The 19,772-nt window shown below is 34.4% G+C and overlaps 1 protein-coding gene across 1 annotated transcript in view; it reads left to right on the forward strand.

Moving 5' to 3' along the window:
- The window catches only part of DNAH8 (dynein axonemal heavy chain 8), a gene marked incomplete at its 3' end in the record, with an annotated part of 134,656 nt that extends 118,953 nt beyond the window's left edge, over positions 1-15,703 (forward strand). The window contains exons 80-89 of the mRNA XM_081998590.1: positions 603-755; positions 3,015-3,170; positions 5,304-5,420; positions 6,163-6,264; positions 6,652-6,812; positions 11,356-11,512; positions 12,040-12,192; positions 12,287-12,476; positions 14,806-14,927; positions 15,416-15,703. Coding sequence (XP_081854716.1) covers positions 603-755; positions 3,015-3,170; positions 5,304-5,420; positions 6,163-6,264; positions 6,652-6,812; positions 11,356-11,512; positions 12,040-12,192; positions 12,287-12,476; positions 14,806-14,927; positions 15,416-15,703 — 1,599 coding nt within the window. The remainder of the gene's footprint in view (positions 1-602; positions 756-3,014; positions 3,171-5,303; positions 5,421-6,162; positions 6,265-6,651; positions 6,813-11,355; positions 11,513-12,039; positions 12,193-12,286; positions 12,477-14,805; positions 14,928-15,415) is intronic.
- Between the last annotated feature and the right edge of the window lie 4,069 nt (positions 15,704-19,772).

Raw genomic sequence — 19,772 nt, forward strand, 5'->3', positions numbered from 1 at the left:
TTTAAATTCATAAGCAGAAGTGCAGAGAGATAATAATCGAAATAGAGCTTTCATGCAACTTGAGAGCTGAATAAGATCAAAATTATTATGCAGAGCTTGAATTTCATACATATGTATTCATTGCAGATAAACTAATTGCAGTTGAAAAATTTTAGAGTTTGCAAGTCTTCTTACCACCTCTTTACACTTACTCTGGATCATGTTATTAATAAATAAATTTTAAAAAATATGTATTCCTTAGATTTCATTTTACTTTTCCACTCACATTCTTTTGAATCTGATGACAGGATTGCTTATAACGGTGTTTTGCTGGGAGAGGACAGGAATTACTACTTTTTGCCACTAGGTAGCACTGATACTTTACTTAGAACATTGGCTCTGGTTATGGTTTTTTCATTGTGAACAATAGGATGTGGAAATAACTTTTGCACTAACTCTTCCTATTTGCTTTAGCTGTGCCAATACAAAATCAAATGATAATACATATTCAGGACAGACCAAAAGTAAAAAAAAAAAAAAAATCTATGTATAGACAGTTGGTTTTAGCAGTGTTAATAACTTGTTCTAAATTTTGCATGGTAATAGTCAATACTCTTGTTTAGGGAGGCTGGGTGTTACTTCAGAATTGTCATCTTGGGCTGGATTTTCTGGATGAACTTCTGGAGACACTTCTTACTGCTGAGATACAGGATGAGACATTTCGAGTTTGGATAACTACTGAACCACATCCTAAATTCCCAATTACGCTGCTACAGGTTTGTTCACATGTTTGATTAGGTACCTTGTGCCATCAAAATTATTCAGATTGAGTAAATTGAAATTAAATAAATGAGGGGTGGAGGTGTGGAAAACAAAGCCCAGGAAAAAATGGACTTACCTTACAATGCAAATGTCACTTTAAACAGTAATGTTACTTACCAGAAACTGGAAGTTCTTGAAGATGCATTATGTATGTGTGAATTCACACTAATTCTGTACACAGAAACATTTGAATCAAAACTATCAGGCTTTACCTGTATTCTTTTCTTTGGATAACCTATAAGTGATTGTTCTGTAGATCTCGAGGAGATATTTTCATCAGTACCACGAAAATTGCCTGAAACTCTTACGAAGTGCATTTAAGTCACTTATGATGGTTCCTAGCATTCTCACAGCAGGTCATAATTCTAGTTAATATATAGTGTAATAGCTGTGTGTTGGCACATCTGTGTTCAAAGACCCCTTTCATTTTAAAAGCAGTGGGAGTCTCCTTAGTAGTTCTCATTCTCTCTAAATAAAAATAGATAACATACCTGATATCTAGGATGTGAAGGGAGGGAGGGGTTCCTTTCTTGAATGAATCTAGGAGACAACCTTCAGTAAGAACTGTATGTCACCATGGAAGATGACTGTGTATAGAAAGCTAATTGTATGGACCTACATTCTCTTGTATTCTCCCAACAGAAAATGAAATCATCCTACATGTTTAAGGGGTTTATGAATAGTGGGGTATATAAACATACAGTTTGCTAAAAGCGAGAATAGCAAACTGAGAGGCTTACTTAGGTGAATCTTCACTGCCTTTATCTCAAATGTTTCACATGTGATTTCCCAGTCCATAGTGTTACCTGTTAAAATATTAACATATTCAGCAACTCCAGAAAATGAATAACTGACAAACGAAAAGCCAGGTCTTTCTCAGAAGAAAGGAGAGAGTAATTTGGGTTTTTTTTATACAGAACATTCATCAAAAACTGAACAAGTTATCCTTTTAAATGTGGAAAGACTGGTTAGCAAATGTTCCCATTCAGTCCAACACTCTAGTGTGTTCATGTGCAGATAGGTCCCTGCAGAAGGCTGGAGCTCATCTCTGAGACAGCTTGCCTGGGCTCTGCAGCCCAGAAATAAGGTTGTGAGACTGAAGTTGAAAAGTAATTCCTTAAAAATAATTTACGTTCTTTACCACAAGTACGGAGATAGTAAAACTGCCAGGTGAAGTACATGTGCATCAGTATCTTCCATTAGAGTGTCTCTCACAAGTAGAAACAGTTCAGAGCCATGCTTGCATTCAGCCTGTGGGCAGCCTGGCATTTACTATCCTTTCAATGCATGCTGCCATGTTACCCAAGCCAGCCAGACAAGTACTTACTGTTGGAGCACAAAAATACTTTTTTATTTGAGTTCCTCTAGCATTTGAAAGTGTCTCAAGGAATACAGATTCTGGTAAGGCCAGTCTGAACTAATAGATTCAAGTGTGCCCACAAACATTAGCCAGCACTGGAATGCAATAGTCCATAGGGCAAGTAGTTACAACATTCTCTGATGTGAAAACCTGTGCTGACTAGCACTCTTTCAAATAATTTGCAGGCATGGTTTTACAACTAAAATTTTGTAGCAACTATTCCCATTAGGCAGTTTGCATAAAACTCTAAGGGGCTGTATTCTAAGGGGCTATGGCAGTTTACTACCACTAATGTGGATTCCATGCCTGCTGACCAGAGTGCCCAGGGAGATTCTCAGGTGAATCTAATTTACTGCTGCAGACATAGCCAGAGTAGCCACTGTGAACACAAAGATCTCATCTGAGGTGAGATTTCTTTGTATTTACTGTGAAGTCCTGGGACCAGAAATACAACAGAGTTCTTGTCATCTACTCTGGATAATTCTCTTCTATCATTCAGTCATTGAATTAGGGATAGAGACATGATGCCTTCTGAAAAGCATGACAATTGCTTCTAGGTTGCTGATGAAAATTCTTAGATCTGTGGACAAGTGTCAGTGATGGTTCCGACCAATATAAACTGAAGATCTATGTTAAAAATCTTAAAGTAATGTATATTACAGAGTTTTGTGGCCTAATCTAATATGTACTTTTATGCAGTTTATAGTAAAACTACATAGCAACTTTGTATCTACAATTCTTCAAATATTTACATTTTCTTAATTTATTTATAACTAATAGCTGTGACATGTTTTTATGTTGCTGGTTTTGTTCAGTAAACAAATCCAATTGCTTTATCTTTTTCACATGACAGATTGCTATAAAGTTCACAAATGAACCTCCCCAAGGTGTACGTGCCAGTTTGAAGAGAACATTTTCTGGAATTAATCAGGATCTGTTAGATGTTAGCAATATGCCTATGTGGAAGCCTTTGCTTTACACTGTAGCTTTCCTGCATTCTACTGTTCAGGTATTTCTTATAAGGTCTGAAAATAGTGTTATAATATATGGAGACACTTTAACAGAGATTCCTGATACTAGACATTCTGATATTTATTAGTGTTAGTAATAGTATATGTTATATAATATTATATTATATATATTATATATATGTTATATGTTATATAATATTACTGATTATTTAGCATCATGTTGCAGGGCTGAAGTTTTAATTTCTGTAATCTGTATTTCAAGGTTCTTTATTCTCTTAATTGTTTTATAAACTTCACACAATTTTCATACTATAGGCATTTAGAATGAGGATTTTTCTCATCTAATTTTAGCTGTCCAAAAGTTAGTAATTCAGTGGAAGGAAAAAAGCTCTCTCTGTAGTCAATAGAAATAGATAAGCACCTCAAAAAAGAAAATAATCTTATCAGTCTTAGCTGTCTCTTTATAAAGGAGTGAATAATTTTCTGGATATATATCACTCTTTCTGTCCACTTATTTTAAAGGCAATCCAGATTCCTAGTTTAGAGTAGCTGTGTACTTTCTAGATGGCTAAAATTAAATAAAATTCTATTACTTAATGTCTTGGGTTTACCTTATTTTTATCTGTGTCAGTGTGTTTTCTACATTAATTCCAATGTGAGCACAATAGTTATACTTTGTACTTTAAAGATATGCAAGTTTTGAGATCACAATAAATACCAACGTTTTGCGCGCTCTGAATATACCTTCTTTGCAGCAAGGATCTCAAAATAGTTCTAAAATGCTATTTAAGCATTAGGCTCTATTGTGCTGCTTATATTTTCAGTGTAGCAAAGATGGTGAAAGAGAAACACAATTTGTTGAGGTCCCTGTTAAAATACAGTGCTCTGCATTATTTTCCTCCTTCTACCTTTTTATAAACAGTGAGAAAGTTGTTCTGTGTACTGCCTCAGAATTATACTGCTCTTGTGGAACTAAAAGACCTAAACTTATTCAGCCATCAGTACTTTTTAAAAATATTATAGCTATTCATCTGTTCAGAAAATTTATTTCTGTATTGCCAATCAGCAAGCAATATATACATTGCCCTGCCTTTAAACTGACCAATTCCTAATATTCTTTGGTGACAAGATTGCTATGATAAATATAGCTTAAGAAGTAATTCAGAGAATTTGGCAGAAAATCATTATACCTTTCTGCAGGGTTATTATTGGTTAATGCTGTCTCATCTGCTTATAAAGAATACCTGATTTTGAAAAACATAAAAGTTTTTCTTCAGTTCTAGTTATTTTTAAATATTGTTGCTAAGGTACCTAAATGTTACTTAACTAGATGTCAAAGACTGTCAGTCATTGTTGATGTGGTAACTTAAACTCTAATACATATGTTATTACTTAGTTAATTTTAGAATGTCAGTATTACACTTTTTATTGATTTAATAAATTTCAGCACTATTCAGCAATTTAATTCTTCTTGGATTAATTTATTCTACATTCTGAAAAAATGGTGATGTAACCAAGGTGGTTAAAATAAAGTTGTGAGAAATCTAATAGGGTTAGATGTTTAAAATGTTTGGGCTGCAGATTATATTCTCTTATAGTCAACTATTTTTCTGTTCCCGCAAGTGTTGTAATTTTATTTTCAAATATGTATGCAGTAACAAATTTGAATAACGTAGTGGTAGCAGCCTTATAATAAAGTTGTGAATTTTAGAAAACTTATATTAAAACAGTGCAGTGAAACAGTAGGACAAAAGGGGAAACCTAGAAGCCTTTGGGTAACAGAGCATTAATACAGGAGCTTGAAAAATTGAAACTATCGTACTATCGTTAGTAGACAGTATATGTAGAAAAAAATTAAAAACTGTAGAACACAGAATTAAGTGTGCTGAAAATGCAGGTACTCTGTAATTCTTTAAATTAATTACTTAATATAAAAATCTGATCATCCACACAGACCTGAGAAGTTTCAAACCTATGACTGATACATTGATTAGTAAGTTAGCAATAAATGATCCTGTTGCTTTTTCTATAAATATTTATCCCTCATGCTGTAACTTAATAATAAACTTTGTTTTTTACTGATGTGTATTATTATTATTATTGAACTTTAGTAATGAAACAAAATTATATATTGTTTCATAAACAAATTTGGTTTTAATTTTATTGCTAAGGAACGACGCAAGTTTGGGCCTTTGGGTTGGAATATACCCTATGAATTTAACTCATCAGACTTTACAGCCAGTGTTCAGTTTATACAAAATCACCTGGATGAATGTGACATCAAGAAGGTGAATACTAAAATTTACATACAGTATATTTAATTGCTTTGTACAGCATCTGTAACTTTTTTTATTCATGTTACTATTTATAATAGTTTATTCATTATTATTCTTTAGTGCAGCTTCTAATGATCAAAGTTGCAGATTCTCTGTAAGACAGTCAAGCTGAAATATTTTGTGTGCTATCATCCATGTAAAAATATGTAATAGTTAAGGACTTCAGAATTTGATCTTGTTTTTTTCAGTACCATATCTAAAATATTAACAGGTCTATAGAATACCTGTTTTGGAAAGGGAGCTAAAATATTTACAGAGTTTGACAGAGCCAATCAAACTTCTCAATGGCTGCCATTTGGTCATCTACTATTTGTCAGGGAGTAATGTAATAGTATAACCATTCCTTGCAAAGCAGCACTTTGTCAATAGAACAAGATGAGAAACTGGGGGAAAGAAAGGAAAAAAAAAAAAGAAAGAGGAGAGGCAGTAGCAGCTGAGTGGGATTTCAGGTCACACAAGAAATAATGAGGTGTATTTCTAATAGCAGGATCAAGCTCAATTCTACTACAAAATTATAGAGCTGAGCTCAGAAAATACAATAGAAATCAAGTATTGTGTTTTTTCTTGCAACAATGATCTTTTCAGCTTAGATTTCAGAGCCTTATAAGCTTCTGATGATATCAAAATTACAGGCTGGATACCTTCTTCTTACAAGTTATAACTACAGTCTTTTATTTACTTTACTTGCATCCAGGGGATATCATGGAATACAGTACGTTACATGATTGGAGAAGTACAATATGGAGGCCGAGTCACAGATGACTTTGATAAACGTCTTCTTAATTGCTTTGCAAGGGTGAGAGACCTTGAAAATACAGTTATTTGTCATTTTTATTGGCAGATGCAATACAGAAATCAGAAGACCTTCTTTCTGCTGAATATGCACTTCTTCACCAGCTTATAAGACTCTTCAGAGTAGAATGAATTTTTCAAAACATCATTCTTTGGCAGTGAAGTTCTTCCCCTTCGTTTCTCTTTAGTGAGGAGCAGAAACTATTAAAAATACTTAGCTAGAACTCAAACTTAGAAGGCATAGCTTTTAATGATTTACTTGTGTATTCAAGTAAAATTAGATGTAGTAGCTAAAACAAGAACACTAATTCTCCAAGAATAAAAATGAGATTAAAAAAACTCTAAGTAGCAAAGTAATTGTGGGTTTTTTCCCCCTCTGGATTTTTCACAGGTATGGTTTAATGAAAAGATGTTTGACAGCACTTTCTGTTTTCATACTGGATATAAAATTCCAGTGTGCAAAACCCTGGAACAGTATTTTGAATATATCCAATCACTCCCTGCCATGGACAGCGCAGATGTCTTTGGTCTCCATCCTAATGCTGACATTACGTAAGTAGGCCTCAACATATTGAAAACAAAGACCCTTTCTTTCGGTGTTTGGAAACAAATCCCTGTGAAATGCTTAAGTAAAGTATATTTTTCATAGGAAATCTAGGATTCATGGGAATTTCACTATTGAATTGGAACATTTGATGTGTATGTACGTTATTATGAATGCAGTATCCTCAGATATGTTCTACATGTTCTTTTAAAGCAGAATTCTTATTACTTAGTCCTCATGGTTTTAGAATTTTTTCTTAAATTTGAAAGCATTATAAAACTTTTATATGAACACTTGATACAAGGTTCTATACAGTTCTGTTCCAAGTACTATTTTTTTTTCTTTTGTGCACACTTGTTATACCAACTAACAATTCAGAGAATCATTTGCAGCATGCCTTTGGATGTAACTACAATCTTTTGTTGCCATCAGTCCTGCCATTCCCATTATTTAAAAGAGGTTTTTCAACCTCACCAAGTACCAACTCCATATAAAATTTTATCTTTGACTTAATTCACTTTTTCATTCCAAATAATGTGTGTACAGCTTGGCTTGTATTTCCTTCTAATGTTTTATGTCCTCTGAAAGGATATGAATCATCATCATATTTTTTTCACTGAAATTCTTAATAATTCTGCCATGAATTACTGCATTTTCATTATGCCCACATTCATTGTTTCTTAACACAGCTTTTTGTATTTTTAAATAAAACAAATGGTATTCAAATGCCCAACTGCTGTGGAAACCTAATATCTTCTAACATTTTTGAAAAAAACATTTCCCACAATTTTTCAGTCTCAAATTTGAGAGGCTGATGCCATATCGAAAGCCCAGTACTCTAAGCATGCTGTGAGAACAGTACACAGTTTTATCATCAACTCTGTCTAGCACCTACCATTGTGAATATATACTTCTGAAGAAAAGAATCTAAGAGTACATTCTGTTTCAAGTCATTCTCTGATACCTGCAAGACCTCCCTTCCAGAATTGATTAAAGAGCCAAGAGTTAACAGAGAACTAAACAAAGTCCTAAAGAAAGACATGCTTCGGATCCAAAATTAGGCTTGTAGGAGGGCTAATTTATAGGAGGAAATTTGAGACTTAACAGCATTGGGGGAGCTTTAGTGAGTAGGAACAGCTCCTTCATTTCTCCCTAGTACGGAGTTTTTCTTCCACTTACTACATATTCCTGCTACTTTAGTCCTTTTTCTGGAGATTTTCCTTTGTAGGTATTTCTTTAGAGTTCGAGGAAAATGATCAACAGCTTCATGCTTTTTTCCGTGTATTATCAGAGTCTCTTATAGGCAACTATGCACATGTACTGTCTGTCTGAATTTCACCTTTCACACACAGACCAAATGGATCCCATAAAAAGTTGTGTTCAAATTCTCCTTAAAAATATCCTATCCAGTCATCTCAGAATATGCAGAAGGCTAACTGCTGGAATTGGAACCCTGAGACAGCCAGGACCTCTCAATGTTACTCCTGATGAGGATAAGAAAGACCTTATCTCCCATTGGTTTAGTGGGATAGTTTTCCAGTTCAGCGAAAAGCTCAATCCATTGGTTCCAACTGTAGGACTTCACTGAATGTCAATATTTTCATCCACTTGGGATTAACACCTGAAGTCATTGTTACTGATTTTAACTTGCTGTGTAAACCATAGGCTCTGCAAAGGCAACATAGTTAACAGGTACCTGAGCAGGCAAGGAATATTCTGATAATCTTCTGTGAAAATCCTTTCTCCAGTTGGTTCCATACGGAAGCCTTAAATCTAACCGAATTTTTGTAAAATTACTGCATGCTGTTATTAAACAGCTGAAGACAAAGCAGAATCTCCAATTGTCCCTTGGTGAATGTGAAGTTTTGAATACCATGTTGCAACAGATATTGCTGTTTTCTACACAAAGCTGAGGTAATGTTTCTGTCAAACTGCATTTGTTCTTACTTTTAACTTCCAGTACAGAAAATTCCTGATGGTGGAGACACCAGCTACCAAACTATGATAGGCTGTTGAATACAAACTCTCTAAGACAATATCCTTTCTTGAGTAAATCAAAATCCATAGAAGATTCCTTCTTTTTTTTCTTCTTATAACACAATTTACTTTGCAATACTGCTTCAGGGAAAAACAATATAAAGTGCTTTATCTTACATACCCACTTTTAGGCAAAATTGGCACTGTAAATGAGATTCATTTAATGCTGCTTTAGCTTCCTTTATGGTTACCCAAGATTTCCTTTACTGTAATAGAGAAAAATAGATCCTTGTAAAGTGTAATTCCTCTGATCCCAAAGCAGACATCTAAAATACGTGAGCTGAATCGTGCTGCTTTGCATTACCTATAAGGACAATCTAGACAAACAGCTGTCATGTAGACATCTACACTTAGATGTCCACATGTGATCAGGGACATCCCATCGTGTATATCTGATTTCCTTCCTAGGAACATGGTACTTCCTCTACAAACCCATGCAATCTTTTTTTTCATTATTATTTGCCTCTGTACTTCAACATTTTATTTGCAATGTAAAGGAAAATCAGGTTTTCCAAAGCCCAGAAAAGTTTTGTTTTGGAGTGTCTTTTAAGTTCACTGTGTCCTACTGTTACGTGAATGAAATTTCTTGTTTCTATTTTCTCCTCATTTCCACACTGGAATATTATTTTTAATTAGGTATGCATTGAGATGCATCTGTTTGTCTTCTCTATTTCTATCTACAATAAAAGTCTTCCTGTTCAAACTGCTATTGCTGTTCATGTTTGCTTCTTTATACAAGATTCAGATGACCATTTCTCTTATCCACAAGATTCTTAGCTTGTGTCACTGAAAAAAGGAATATTACTTACCTTTGATTCTTCTCCTTTGAGGTTATTTTTCAAAAACTGTTCTCTGCTTTTCCCCAAGGTTTGCATATTGTCATCTTTTTAAAATTGTTTCTATCTTTGTTTAGATTTAGGGGAAGACCATTCATTTTTACAATTCTGTAATATTTTATAATTTAATTGGTGTAGTAATCATCGGACATATTCCTTCCACATAGAAAAATCTGACTGCAGTATTGCAATAACAGTACCTGCAGTGTGAAGAGGAAGGTTCACATCCCTTTTTATCACTAGTTGTTAGGTCAGTGAGACCCAGAGTAAGGGTTACAACCCCTAGTATGTCATCCAAATTAGGAATGAAGCCATGGTCCAAGAGAAATTTGATTTTATCCAACTTTTCTGTTCAAATGTGGTTATGGATAAATCTATCATTCTTTAAATAGGGCCATAAATGGAAAAAAGCTTGAGAGTTTTGCCAGACAAAATTCTCACTATTCCTACATTCAGAAGAAAAATCATATCCTCTGAGAAGCAAACTGCCAGTAGGATTCCTTCTGTTTTTCTGATTTATAGTTTTTATAATTGCATTCACAAACAGTTTGTTGAAATGCTGCAGTATCTAGCTTCTGTAGTCTTATAATACTACCTCCATCCTACCTTAGATGCTTTAGGACTTCATGTCTTTTTTCCTGTGCTACAATCCTTGGTTTCATTTCTTATATAATTATGTATGACAAAGTAATGGAAGGAGACGGGTGTCATATGCAGGTTGAAGAGTAAAACTGACATGCAAAATTATGCTTTCAGTCAGTACAAATCTATGTCCTGAGTCAGACTCAGGCTGTATGTTTCTCATGTAGATGATTCCATAAGGTAAAAGTAGGTAATGCCAGCACTGCAGTACCAACACATATACTGTTATGTTTTCTTTCTTACTGCCGCTGGTATCTCTATGCCACTAGATAGCATTATAACAAAAGTACTCCTATGATTCTGGTTGTGTTGAAGGACTGACGTGGTCTATGATCTTTTACCATCAACTGCCACAAGAATTTAATTCACCGTTTTGTATTGACTCAGAACATAAATTTATATTAGCACTGCCCATGCTGTACTATGGAATAGAAGGTTTTAATCTCCAACGTTGTAAATCTAGCAGCTTTTATCATTAATCCTGAAATACCTCAAGGCAGAATGAAATTACTATTTAATAAAGGGGCAGCTTGCAGAGTTATGCCTCCACCTTTTCCTTCTTCTGCATTCCATTTTTAAGACGTAACTAAGTGAAGGAAATATTCTTCCTTGTTAGAAAACTTCTGTTGCTTTTTCCAAGCAAATAGCTGTTTAGAAGTTCAGGCATATGCCATTTTCTTCCCTTTCCTTAGAATCCCTAGAAATCATATGACAGGTTTTTCTGCCACCTCACATTCTCAAAAGTTGAAAAGCAGCCTGCGGAACTCCTTCTTATCCCTGAATTAGAAAACCAGCAAATGTATAACAGGGTGTGCAGAAGGAAGTTCATATTCTTTACAACCATGGAAAACCACATTATTCGCTATCAGTGTGTTCAGCTTGGTGCAGGATGCAAAGGAAAACAATGTGGGGATTTTTGATTTAACCTGGTGACATGGTATGTTTTTTCTCAACTTTCAGGTTGCATGTTCTACAAAGTATCCTTTTAACTATTAAAAAAACCATGTAATTTGTATCATATTTCTTACCCTCTCAGATACCAAAGTAATACAGCAGCTGATGTTCTAGATACTATTACCAACATTCAGCCTAAAGAAAGTGGTGCAGGACTCGGAGAAACTCGTGAAGCAATTGTTTATCGTTTAGCTGAAGAGATGCTAGAGAAAATTCCTCCAGATTACATACCCCATGAGGCAAGCTAATCATAGTTGTTTTCTTACTGTTCTCTCTGTTGAGTTTTCACATAAGACATTCCAAAAAAGAAACTCTGAACTGAAAAGAAAGATCGTAGGTTGTAGCAGATTCAAGCAAGGAACTAACATCTTTATCGCTATCAGTGTGAATTGATACGAGGCTTTTTTATTTAAAATCAAGACATCTAACAATCATGGAGATATGTCATGGAGACTATGCTCGGACTTCCAAAGCTGCAACGTGAAAACACAGAAAAAAATCAGTCTTGACTTTTTGTGACAGCAGTCTCCTGGGACTTCTGGGTGAATTCTAGCAAAATCATAAATAATTGGGTAGTATCAGACAAAAAAACTAAACAAACAAACCTGCAGCAGTTTTAAGGAGATAAATGTTAGTTGGGTAATGTGAAGTACAAGTCTACTATTTACTTTTCTGAACACAAGAAAGTTAAGATGTCATATATGACAACAGTATTTCAACATTTCAGATTTAACTAAATTCCTTCTTCTGCGCTCCTATATTTTAGGTAAAAGCTCGTTTAATTAAAATGGGACAACTTAACTCTATGAATATTTTTCTTCAGCAAGAAATTGACCGAATGCAAAAGGTGATCACAATACTCCGCAACAGTTTGAATGATCTTAAATTAGCCATAGAAGGAACTATTGTTATGAGTGAGGCAAGTAAAAGCATATTTACTACATATGGAATACTCTATTTTAAATTATTACCTTGATTGCTTTAGTTAATATATTATAATTCCATTCCTTCAGAATTTGAGAGATGCACTGGATAATATGTATGATGCTCGAATTCCTCAAGTATGGAAAAGAGTATCTTGGGATTCTTCAACACTTGGCTTCTGGTTTACTGAACTTTTGGAAAGAAATAATCAATTCTCTACTTGGATATATGAAGGAAGACCAAATGTGTTTTGGATGACTGGATTCTTTAATCCACAAGGTAAGGGTACTGAAAGGACTTGAGTAATACTGTATTTAATCATAATTTAATGTTTTTTACTACATATCTAATATATAATTTAATATTACACCTAGAAAAAATGTTTTAATCACTGTCAGAATATGTCATAGAAGCCAAGATCATAAATTGATTAAAAAAAAGATACTAGATAAAGTCATGGGAAACAGGCCCAACGGGAGCAATAAACATGACTGTCCAAACTTAACGTTCAAGTTAGGATGTACCTAAGCTCCAAATTGCCAGAATCTGGAAGAACATAGACGGGAAAGGATCTATGTGCCATTTTACCTGTTGTAATATTATTTCACTAAGCATCCACCTTATGATGGTGGAAGAAAAGAGATAAGGAACCAGATTATTTTGACCAAAGAAAACATTTAGCCTAATAGCAAACCAACCTCAAGATGGTCTTGAACTTGGTGATTGCTTTAACCACTGTGTTCCAAAAAAATAGTCCTGTAGATGGAGAAAGAAGTCTGCTCAACACAAAAGGTGTGCTATGGCTAGGGGTGAAGTAAGTGTAGTTACTGTATTCATAATACTGCTCACCAGGAAATTCTGAGTAAATCAAATTGTACAGTAAAGTTTAAAAATTGCCTGGTGTGAGGCAAATCAGAAATTGGAGTATGCTGTGCTGCCATTGGAGGAAAATCTAGACTGATTGCACTGGTGAATCAAGCTCTAAAACTATCATAGCATTGGCAAATACATTATAATGATAAAACATGAGGAATGTATTTTACCAGTTTAGTGAAAAAAATACATTTATAGTATTATAAAGTATCACCAATAACTGTATTTAAACAATTGTGATTTTTTAGCAATTATCAGTGTTTGTCTCCTATAAATTACCATTATTAAGTGAGAATGTATGTTAGTGGTGGTGTGATATTCCATTCAGTAGACCTGACACTTAAGTGAACAGGCTTATGAAAAACCAAATATCCTATTATAGAGATATAATTAATTTTTAGAAAATTTAGAAGCCTAGATCACACTGTTTTATTTTTTATCACAACATATAGTATTTGTGAATTGAATACATGTTCAAGTACTACATTAATTTTATTTACATCACATATGAATATTATAGCTGTGACAAACATCTTAGCTTCTAATTGGCTTTGTCCTAATTAGCATGTTAAGCCACTTCTTAAATCTTGAAGTGCTGTCTTCTACTGCATGCCCATGTACTTTCACAATTTCCTCCTGGCTTGTCAGTATTTCAGTTGGTGGTTTCACCTCCTTGTAGATACTTGACAGCCCACAAAATGCTAGTCTTTTCCTTTATGCCGTATCAAGAAGGAACTGATGCCATTTAATCTTTAAGTCTTTACAGTAATCACTCTTTAAGTATGCAGTTCTCTATTGTTAACTTTTCTCTTTTTGCCTCACTCTCTTTCTGAGAACTCCAAGTAGCTCATCTGGTAGCATAAAATAGCAGCTATTGTTTTTTTGGTGACTGCATTGTCATCTTCTGAGACATACAGAAACAACCAGGTATTTGCTAGAAATGTTTCATTTTTGCAGGCTTTTCCTTAATAAAACATCCAAACCTCTTTGCTGCCCAGTTATTTGTCATCTTGTGCTTATACTATTTAGACCTTTACCTCTCAAACCTTTTTTATTGCAATCCTCTGTAAAGTCTGTTCAAAACAATACTCAAAATATCACCTATCTTGCTGCTTGATTGTGTCATCTACCTTCATTTCTGTCTAGGACTCCCTTTTCTTCCCTAACAAAAAAATAAATTTTTCATCCTTTGTAGGCACTGCCTTGTCTGGATTCCCCACACTCACACAGTTATTTTTGTCAACACATTCAGACACACATTTTCTGTTTTCCATCAGTGAAATCTATTTTATTTTTCTATTTCTTTCATTTAAAATAAAAATTGCCTTTTCCTCAGTTGCCTTTACATAAATATCAGCTCACATAATTGATATCTTGTCTGCCTTCAAATTCCTCTTGAAATACAAATCTACCATGGATCCTGTAGTTGATTGCCTAATGATAATTTGTAAATCAGTATCCTGAGCAAACATTTGTTAACCGACTAATTCAGTATAAAAAAAAAAAGTGTATTATTTTATGTGCCATTTTAAAATATCTTTCTCAGTGTAATGCATTCTATGCCACTTTCGTTATTTGTTCCTATTTTGGCCCCAAAGCAAAGTTTGCTATCATTACTCAAGATGCTCATTTTCAATAAAACTCTGAATATCTGTCTATAACATTCAGTGCAGAACCATGCAGATAAATAATCAAACAAGATTTTTTTTGTCATGTGTGATATATATCTCTCAAGGATTCCTGACAGCAATGAGACAAGAAGCAACTCGAGCACACAAAGGCTGGGCTTTAGATACAGTTACAATACATAACGAAGTGCTAAAGCAAAACAAAGAAGAAATCACAGCACCTCCTTCTGTATGTATGATATACAAAGATGTTTCAGTATTAATTTTATTATTTAATTTATATTGTGTATCATTCCATCATTTTGAATTGCTAGAGAAAAAAGTTATTATAGTCTTCACCTCACTGGTTTTGCTCAGCATAGAGGATAAATAGCAAAAAGGATGGAGATTTTAATTTTTTTATTTTACAGTTACAAAACTATTTTAATAAAAGAACCATTTCACTCTACCACCTCTTGATTTTTGGAATTTATAGTAACCTTTAGATCAAATTGTGTGGTGTATGGGCTTTATTAAACAACTTTTATTGCCATCCATTTCAGTAGTGTTATATTCTGAGAAAGGATTATATGATACTTTAAAATTAAATAGTTCAAAAAGATTCACTGTCAGATATTTTTTGCTATAAAACATATATTCTTTTTAATGGTTTAAGCCAATTACTCATTTTACAAAACATTTTATTTTGTGTGATGTATCTGCTTACTCTCCATATAGGAAGGAGTATATATCTATGGGCTATACTTGGAAGGCGCAGGCTGGGACAGACGAAATAGCAAACTCACTGAATCTACACCAAAGCTTCTTTTTGTCCAGCTGCCTGTGGTGCATATATTTGCTGTTAATACAACCAGTCCTAAGGATCCCAAGCTCTATGTTTGTCCTCTTTACAAGAAGCCCAAGAGGACAGATCTGACCTATATTACAGTGATCTATTTAAGGACAGTAGTGTCTCCAGACCACTGGATCTTGAGAGGAGTGGCTCTTCTGTGTGACATCAAGTAAACTGTTTTTCATACCTTAACAGAAACAGAATATGTGGCACATGTAACCAATTGCATGTGTAAATCTTCTACTGCTTTTTATTTGGTGGCCATTGGTCATTATACTAGAACTTCCATTTCAATCTTGGCTTAATTTTTTTCTCTGCTTCCAGGAAATTGAGTTTGTCTTGGCTATTTGGTGATAGTTTTAAAGTAAAGTTTCCAGAATAAGTTCACCGATTGTAGTCTCTGATGTTTCCGTTACATTACTTTAAAAAGGAATATTTGCTTTAATAATACAATTCATGTAAAATAAAAAAGTTGTAAAACCCTAAAAGAGAAAAACTTAGCTTTTTCACGTTCTTTCTCATACACAGCTTTTAGTTTGTGTTTCAGTGACGTATGATGACAACAGAACACAATATAGAACATACTAAAATGTAAGTTCTCCTAGATACAAGTTTTTAAACATTCCTGGATTCTGCACAATACATACACTTTCTTTGAATCTGCAGAAAACTTTATGTTTAAGACAGAAAAGGATATTTGATCCATATTTTTTGCTTGGGGTTTCTCAGGCTTTGCTTATTCTTGTTAAACTATATAGATTAAGCAAAACTACACCAGGAATGTTTGTATCTGGAATACCCAACAAAGACCAGTACATTCTCTGTCCAGTTTAGCTGTGTGGGAACATAGCTACAGAAGTAGAGCAGTGCCAACTGCTTAATATGGATGGTTTTGCAATTAAAATAAGAGAACCAGATAATCTACACATACAATTATTTTCCTGCATCTCATTTTAGCTCTAAAATACAGGCTGGAATCCTTGGAGTCGTTATCACAGCATTATTCTCTGATAAACCTGATGAACAACCATGAATTTTCCAGACACAATTAGTATTAAACTAATGCTATGCATGTAATACTAAACAAGATATGCAGTCTATGCTATCTCTTTAGTAATTTGCATAAAATTTGTTCTTCCTTCAGATACTTCTATTTGGCAACACAGTTCTTCACTTACACCCCATGACTGGACTATGTTCTTCCTTTTGCAGTTTAAGAGTGATCAAATGCATCTGCTGTGGCAAAGTGCAGCTACTACTTGATGAAGTCCTGGGGCATCTGATGGGATGGTAAAAGGCTCTTCTTGAGTTACAAACCTATGGCTTTCTGCTGGAGGTCACTATCCCAGGATATCCTCTTGCAGAAAGGCTGTGGCATATAGGAAATAACAATACATAGATGAGCAGAGCAACAAAAAGGAAGATCTGTGCATTGCCACATTTACAAGTGAAAGTCTATATGGGACAATACCAAGGAAGGTGCAAATTAATAACGTACTGAGTTATATAACTTACACCAAAAAAGATTTTTTTTCTCCATCCTGTATAATATCAAAAATAGAGATGAAGAGTATATTGTTGATCTCAACTACTTTATATAGCACATCAGATTCTTGAGAGCATCTCTTTCCTCTGTTTGTCAGCATCCAATCTCCATTTTCCATCTCCTCTGAGCCTGTCTGGGGGTTTGTTCCGTTCTGTTACCTCAATACCATGCACTAGCTCATTACTTCCAGGTTACAATGAATTTTAATTTCCATATATCCTTCCAGTTAGTTTATGCAAACAATCTATGTTTTGTGACAGCAACAATCTACTATCTATTCAGAAGGCTCCTTTTTTGTCTTTGTGTGCTTTAAGAATAGTCACAAAGTATTTCTCTGTCCTAGTCATATGTGGGATAGTAAATTCTTACACTTAATTTGGTGACAGCCAGCTCTTCAAACGTCTAACAAGGTGCAGTTAATTACTTGAATCACCATAAATTATTCCTCCCAGCTGACATAATCAATAGGAATTCAAGACCCCAAGACCTTTTACTCCCAGGAATGCTGTATACATCCAGGATATCATAATAAGCATTCAAATTCCTAAATTAACTCTAGCATAGTGGGGTTTTTTTTTTCAAGCTACTGAACACAAAGACAAGGATGCCATGTGAGCAAAACACAAATATTTAAGAAATTATAAAAAAAAAACAAAAAACAAATGCTTGAAATATGACACTTAACTAGTCTCTGTGAAAGCAGGGGCCTAACTCATGAAGACCTGTGTTTGAGAACATAAAGAAGAACATGTCCAGAATTAGCTTAGAGGGTGCATCCATAGTCTGTATTATTCTTTCGTCACTCAACAGCACTGTCACCCAGAAGGATTTTCCTACCCATTTCCTCTGATTTTTAGAGGCAAGTTCAAGCAGGTGAGACAAAGGGAGGCATACTCTTTCCCACTGCTTTACAGTGGACACATTAATTTGAAGTCATTGATCTGCCATATGTTAAGATACTCACTTTTCATAGAAGTGTTTGTTCTTAGGTGATGATTCATGAGAAGTCTGGAGCATGGCTGTATGATGAGCTTTTATATAACAATAGGTAGAGTTAATAAAAACTATGGAAAAGAGCTTGCAGTTGTAGAGGGAAGGGTTTTGTTTTCTGGTCAGGTTTCTAAATCTCACAAAACCACTGATTGGAATGAGCTTGTTCCAAGAAGGTAACATTTCAGCTAAACTTTAACTTAAAAGATTTGTTAATTGCATAGAATAATTTTCTTCATCCACACCCTCTGTTTCTGCCTCTAGATTCTGGTTGGTTGTAACTAAAATTTGTTCAGCAGAGATTCAGAATATTCATTTTCAAGGTGAAATATTTTATGGAAAGACCAACAGTTTTTTTGTTCAGTAATCTTCTTCACTGACTAAAGCTATTCTTAATATTTAAACTAATTCATTATTTTTTGATAGTCTGGAAGAACATTTGGCAGCAGTACGCAAGTATAACTCGACACAAGTACTGAAAGTCAAATGTATAGAATGTGTAAGCTGCAGTTTTAAGTATGCTGATGTTTCTACTGATTTTTTTTTAATATTGGAACATAATTGCACAGCTATGACAAGTCTCTTGATCAGATTTCTGCAGAAGCCTGTGGTGTTATTTATACGCCTAGGGCACACATCACACATACTAAACTGGACATTGTAAGATGTGGTACCTCTATCTGCACCACACAAGCAGGGTATTGTTAAGGAAAGTCTGATTATATAAAAGCCAAAAGAGATACCTTTTCCAGTGACTAATATGGCCTGCAGAGCACAAAAGAAACATGCATAGACTAACTCTCAGAAATCCAGGAAAGATTTCTTTTTCTTTTTTTTTTTTTTTTTTTTTTTTAAACTTAGCAACAGTCCACTCTAAAGGTCAAATCCAGAAACAGACTTTGGAAATAGAAATGCCACATGATTCTTATGTAGCAGAGATTAGGATGGGGAAATAAACAACTGCTAACAGGTATGATTTGTTTTTATGCCTCTCTATTTGTATTACAATTTCTAATTTATTAGATATAAATATACACTAATAAGGTCCTTGGGGATATCTGAACAGTCTCTGACTTACCGCATCAACTATTTAATAAAGGAATGATTCAGCTAAGTTATTAGTTAGTTAGATGACTAGTGATTAACAGATGTCCAGGAATGCAAGATCTGCCTTACCCAGCTTCCACTATCTTCACATTCCCAAATGTCTATAAGAATTAGTGGTTGTGTTCTGCCAGTTTTTTGGGATTTTGACTTAATCCTTATCTTGCTGATAGACCTATCATTTGCCTTATATTTTTGTATTCTGTATTATTAATCAAGATACTCTTCACAGAATTCAGGTGAGGTTCAATCTTCACCAAAATTATTTTATCATTTTTCATAAATACTGAGATCTCACCCAAAATTTATCCTTAATGTCAGCTCCAACTTTCACCTTAATTAACATATAGGAATCAGTATTTTTCCCCCTAGGCCTCATTCAGCTCCAGGGAAATGTGGTTCGGCTCTCTGGATATTAGGAAAGCATTACCTTTTTTGTCTTTCTAGGACAAAATGACGCATCTGAAGTTAAAGCAGGTCCTCTCTGACCCCTTGCCTTTCCCCCCATCTCCTGCTCCGACTCCTGGACTTTCCTTGTTGACTTGCAACTTTTAATATCTTATGATATCAACAGGTTGACTCCTCCAATTCACCTTATATTT

This window comes from Phaethon aethereus (assembly GCF_964289735.1).
Source record: "Phaethon aethereus genome assembly, chromosome: 3".
In the NCBI taxonomy this organism is placed as follows: Eukaryota; Metazoa; Chordata; class Aves; order Phaethontiformes; family Phaethontidae; genus Phaethon; species Phaethon aethereus.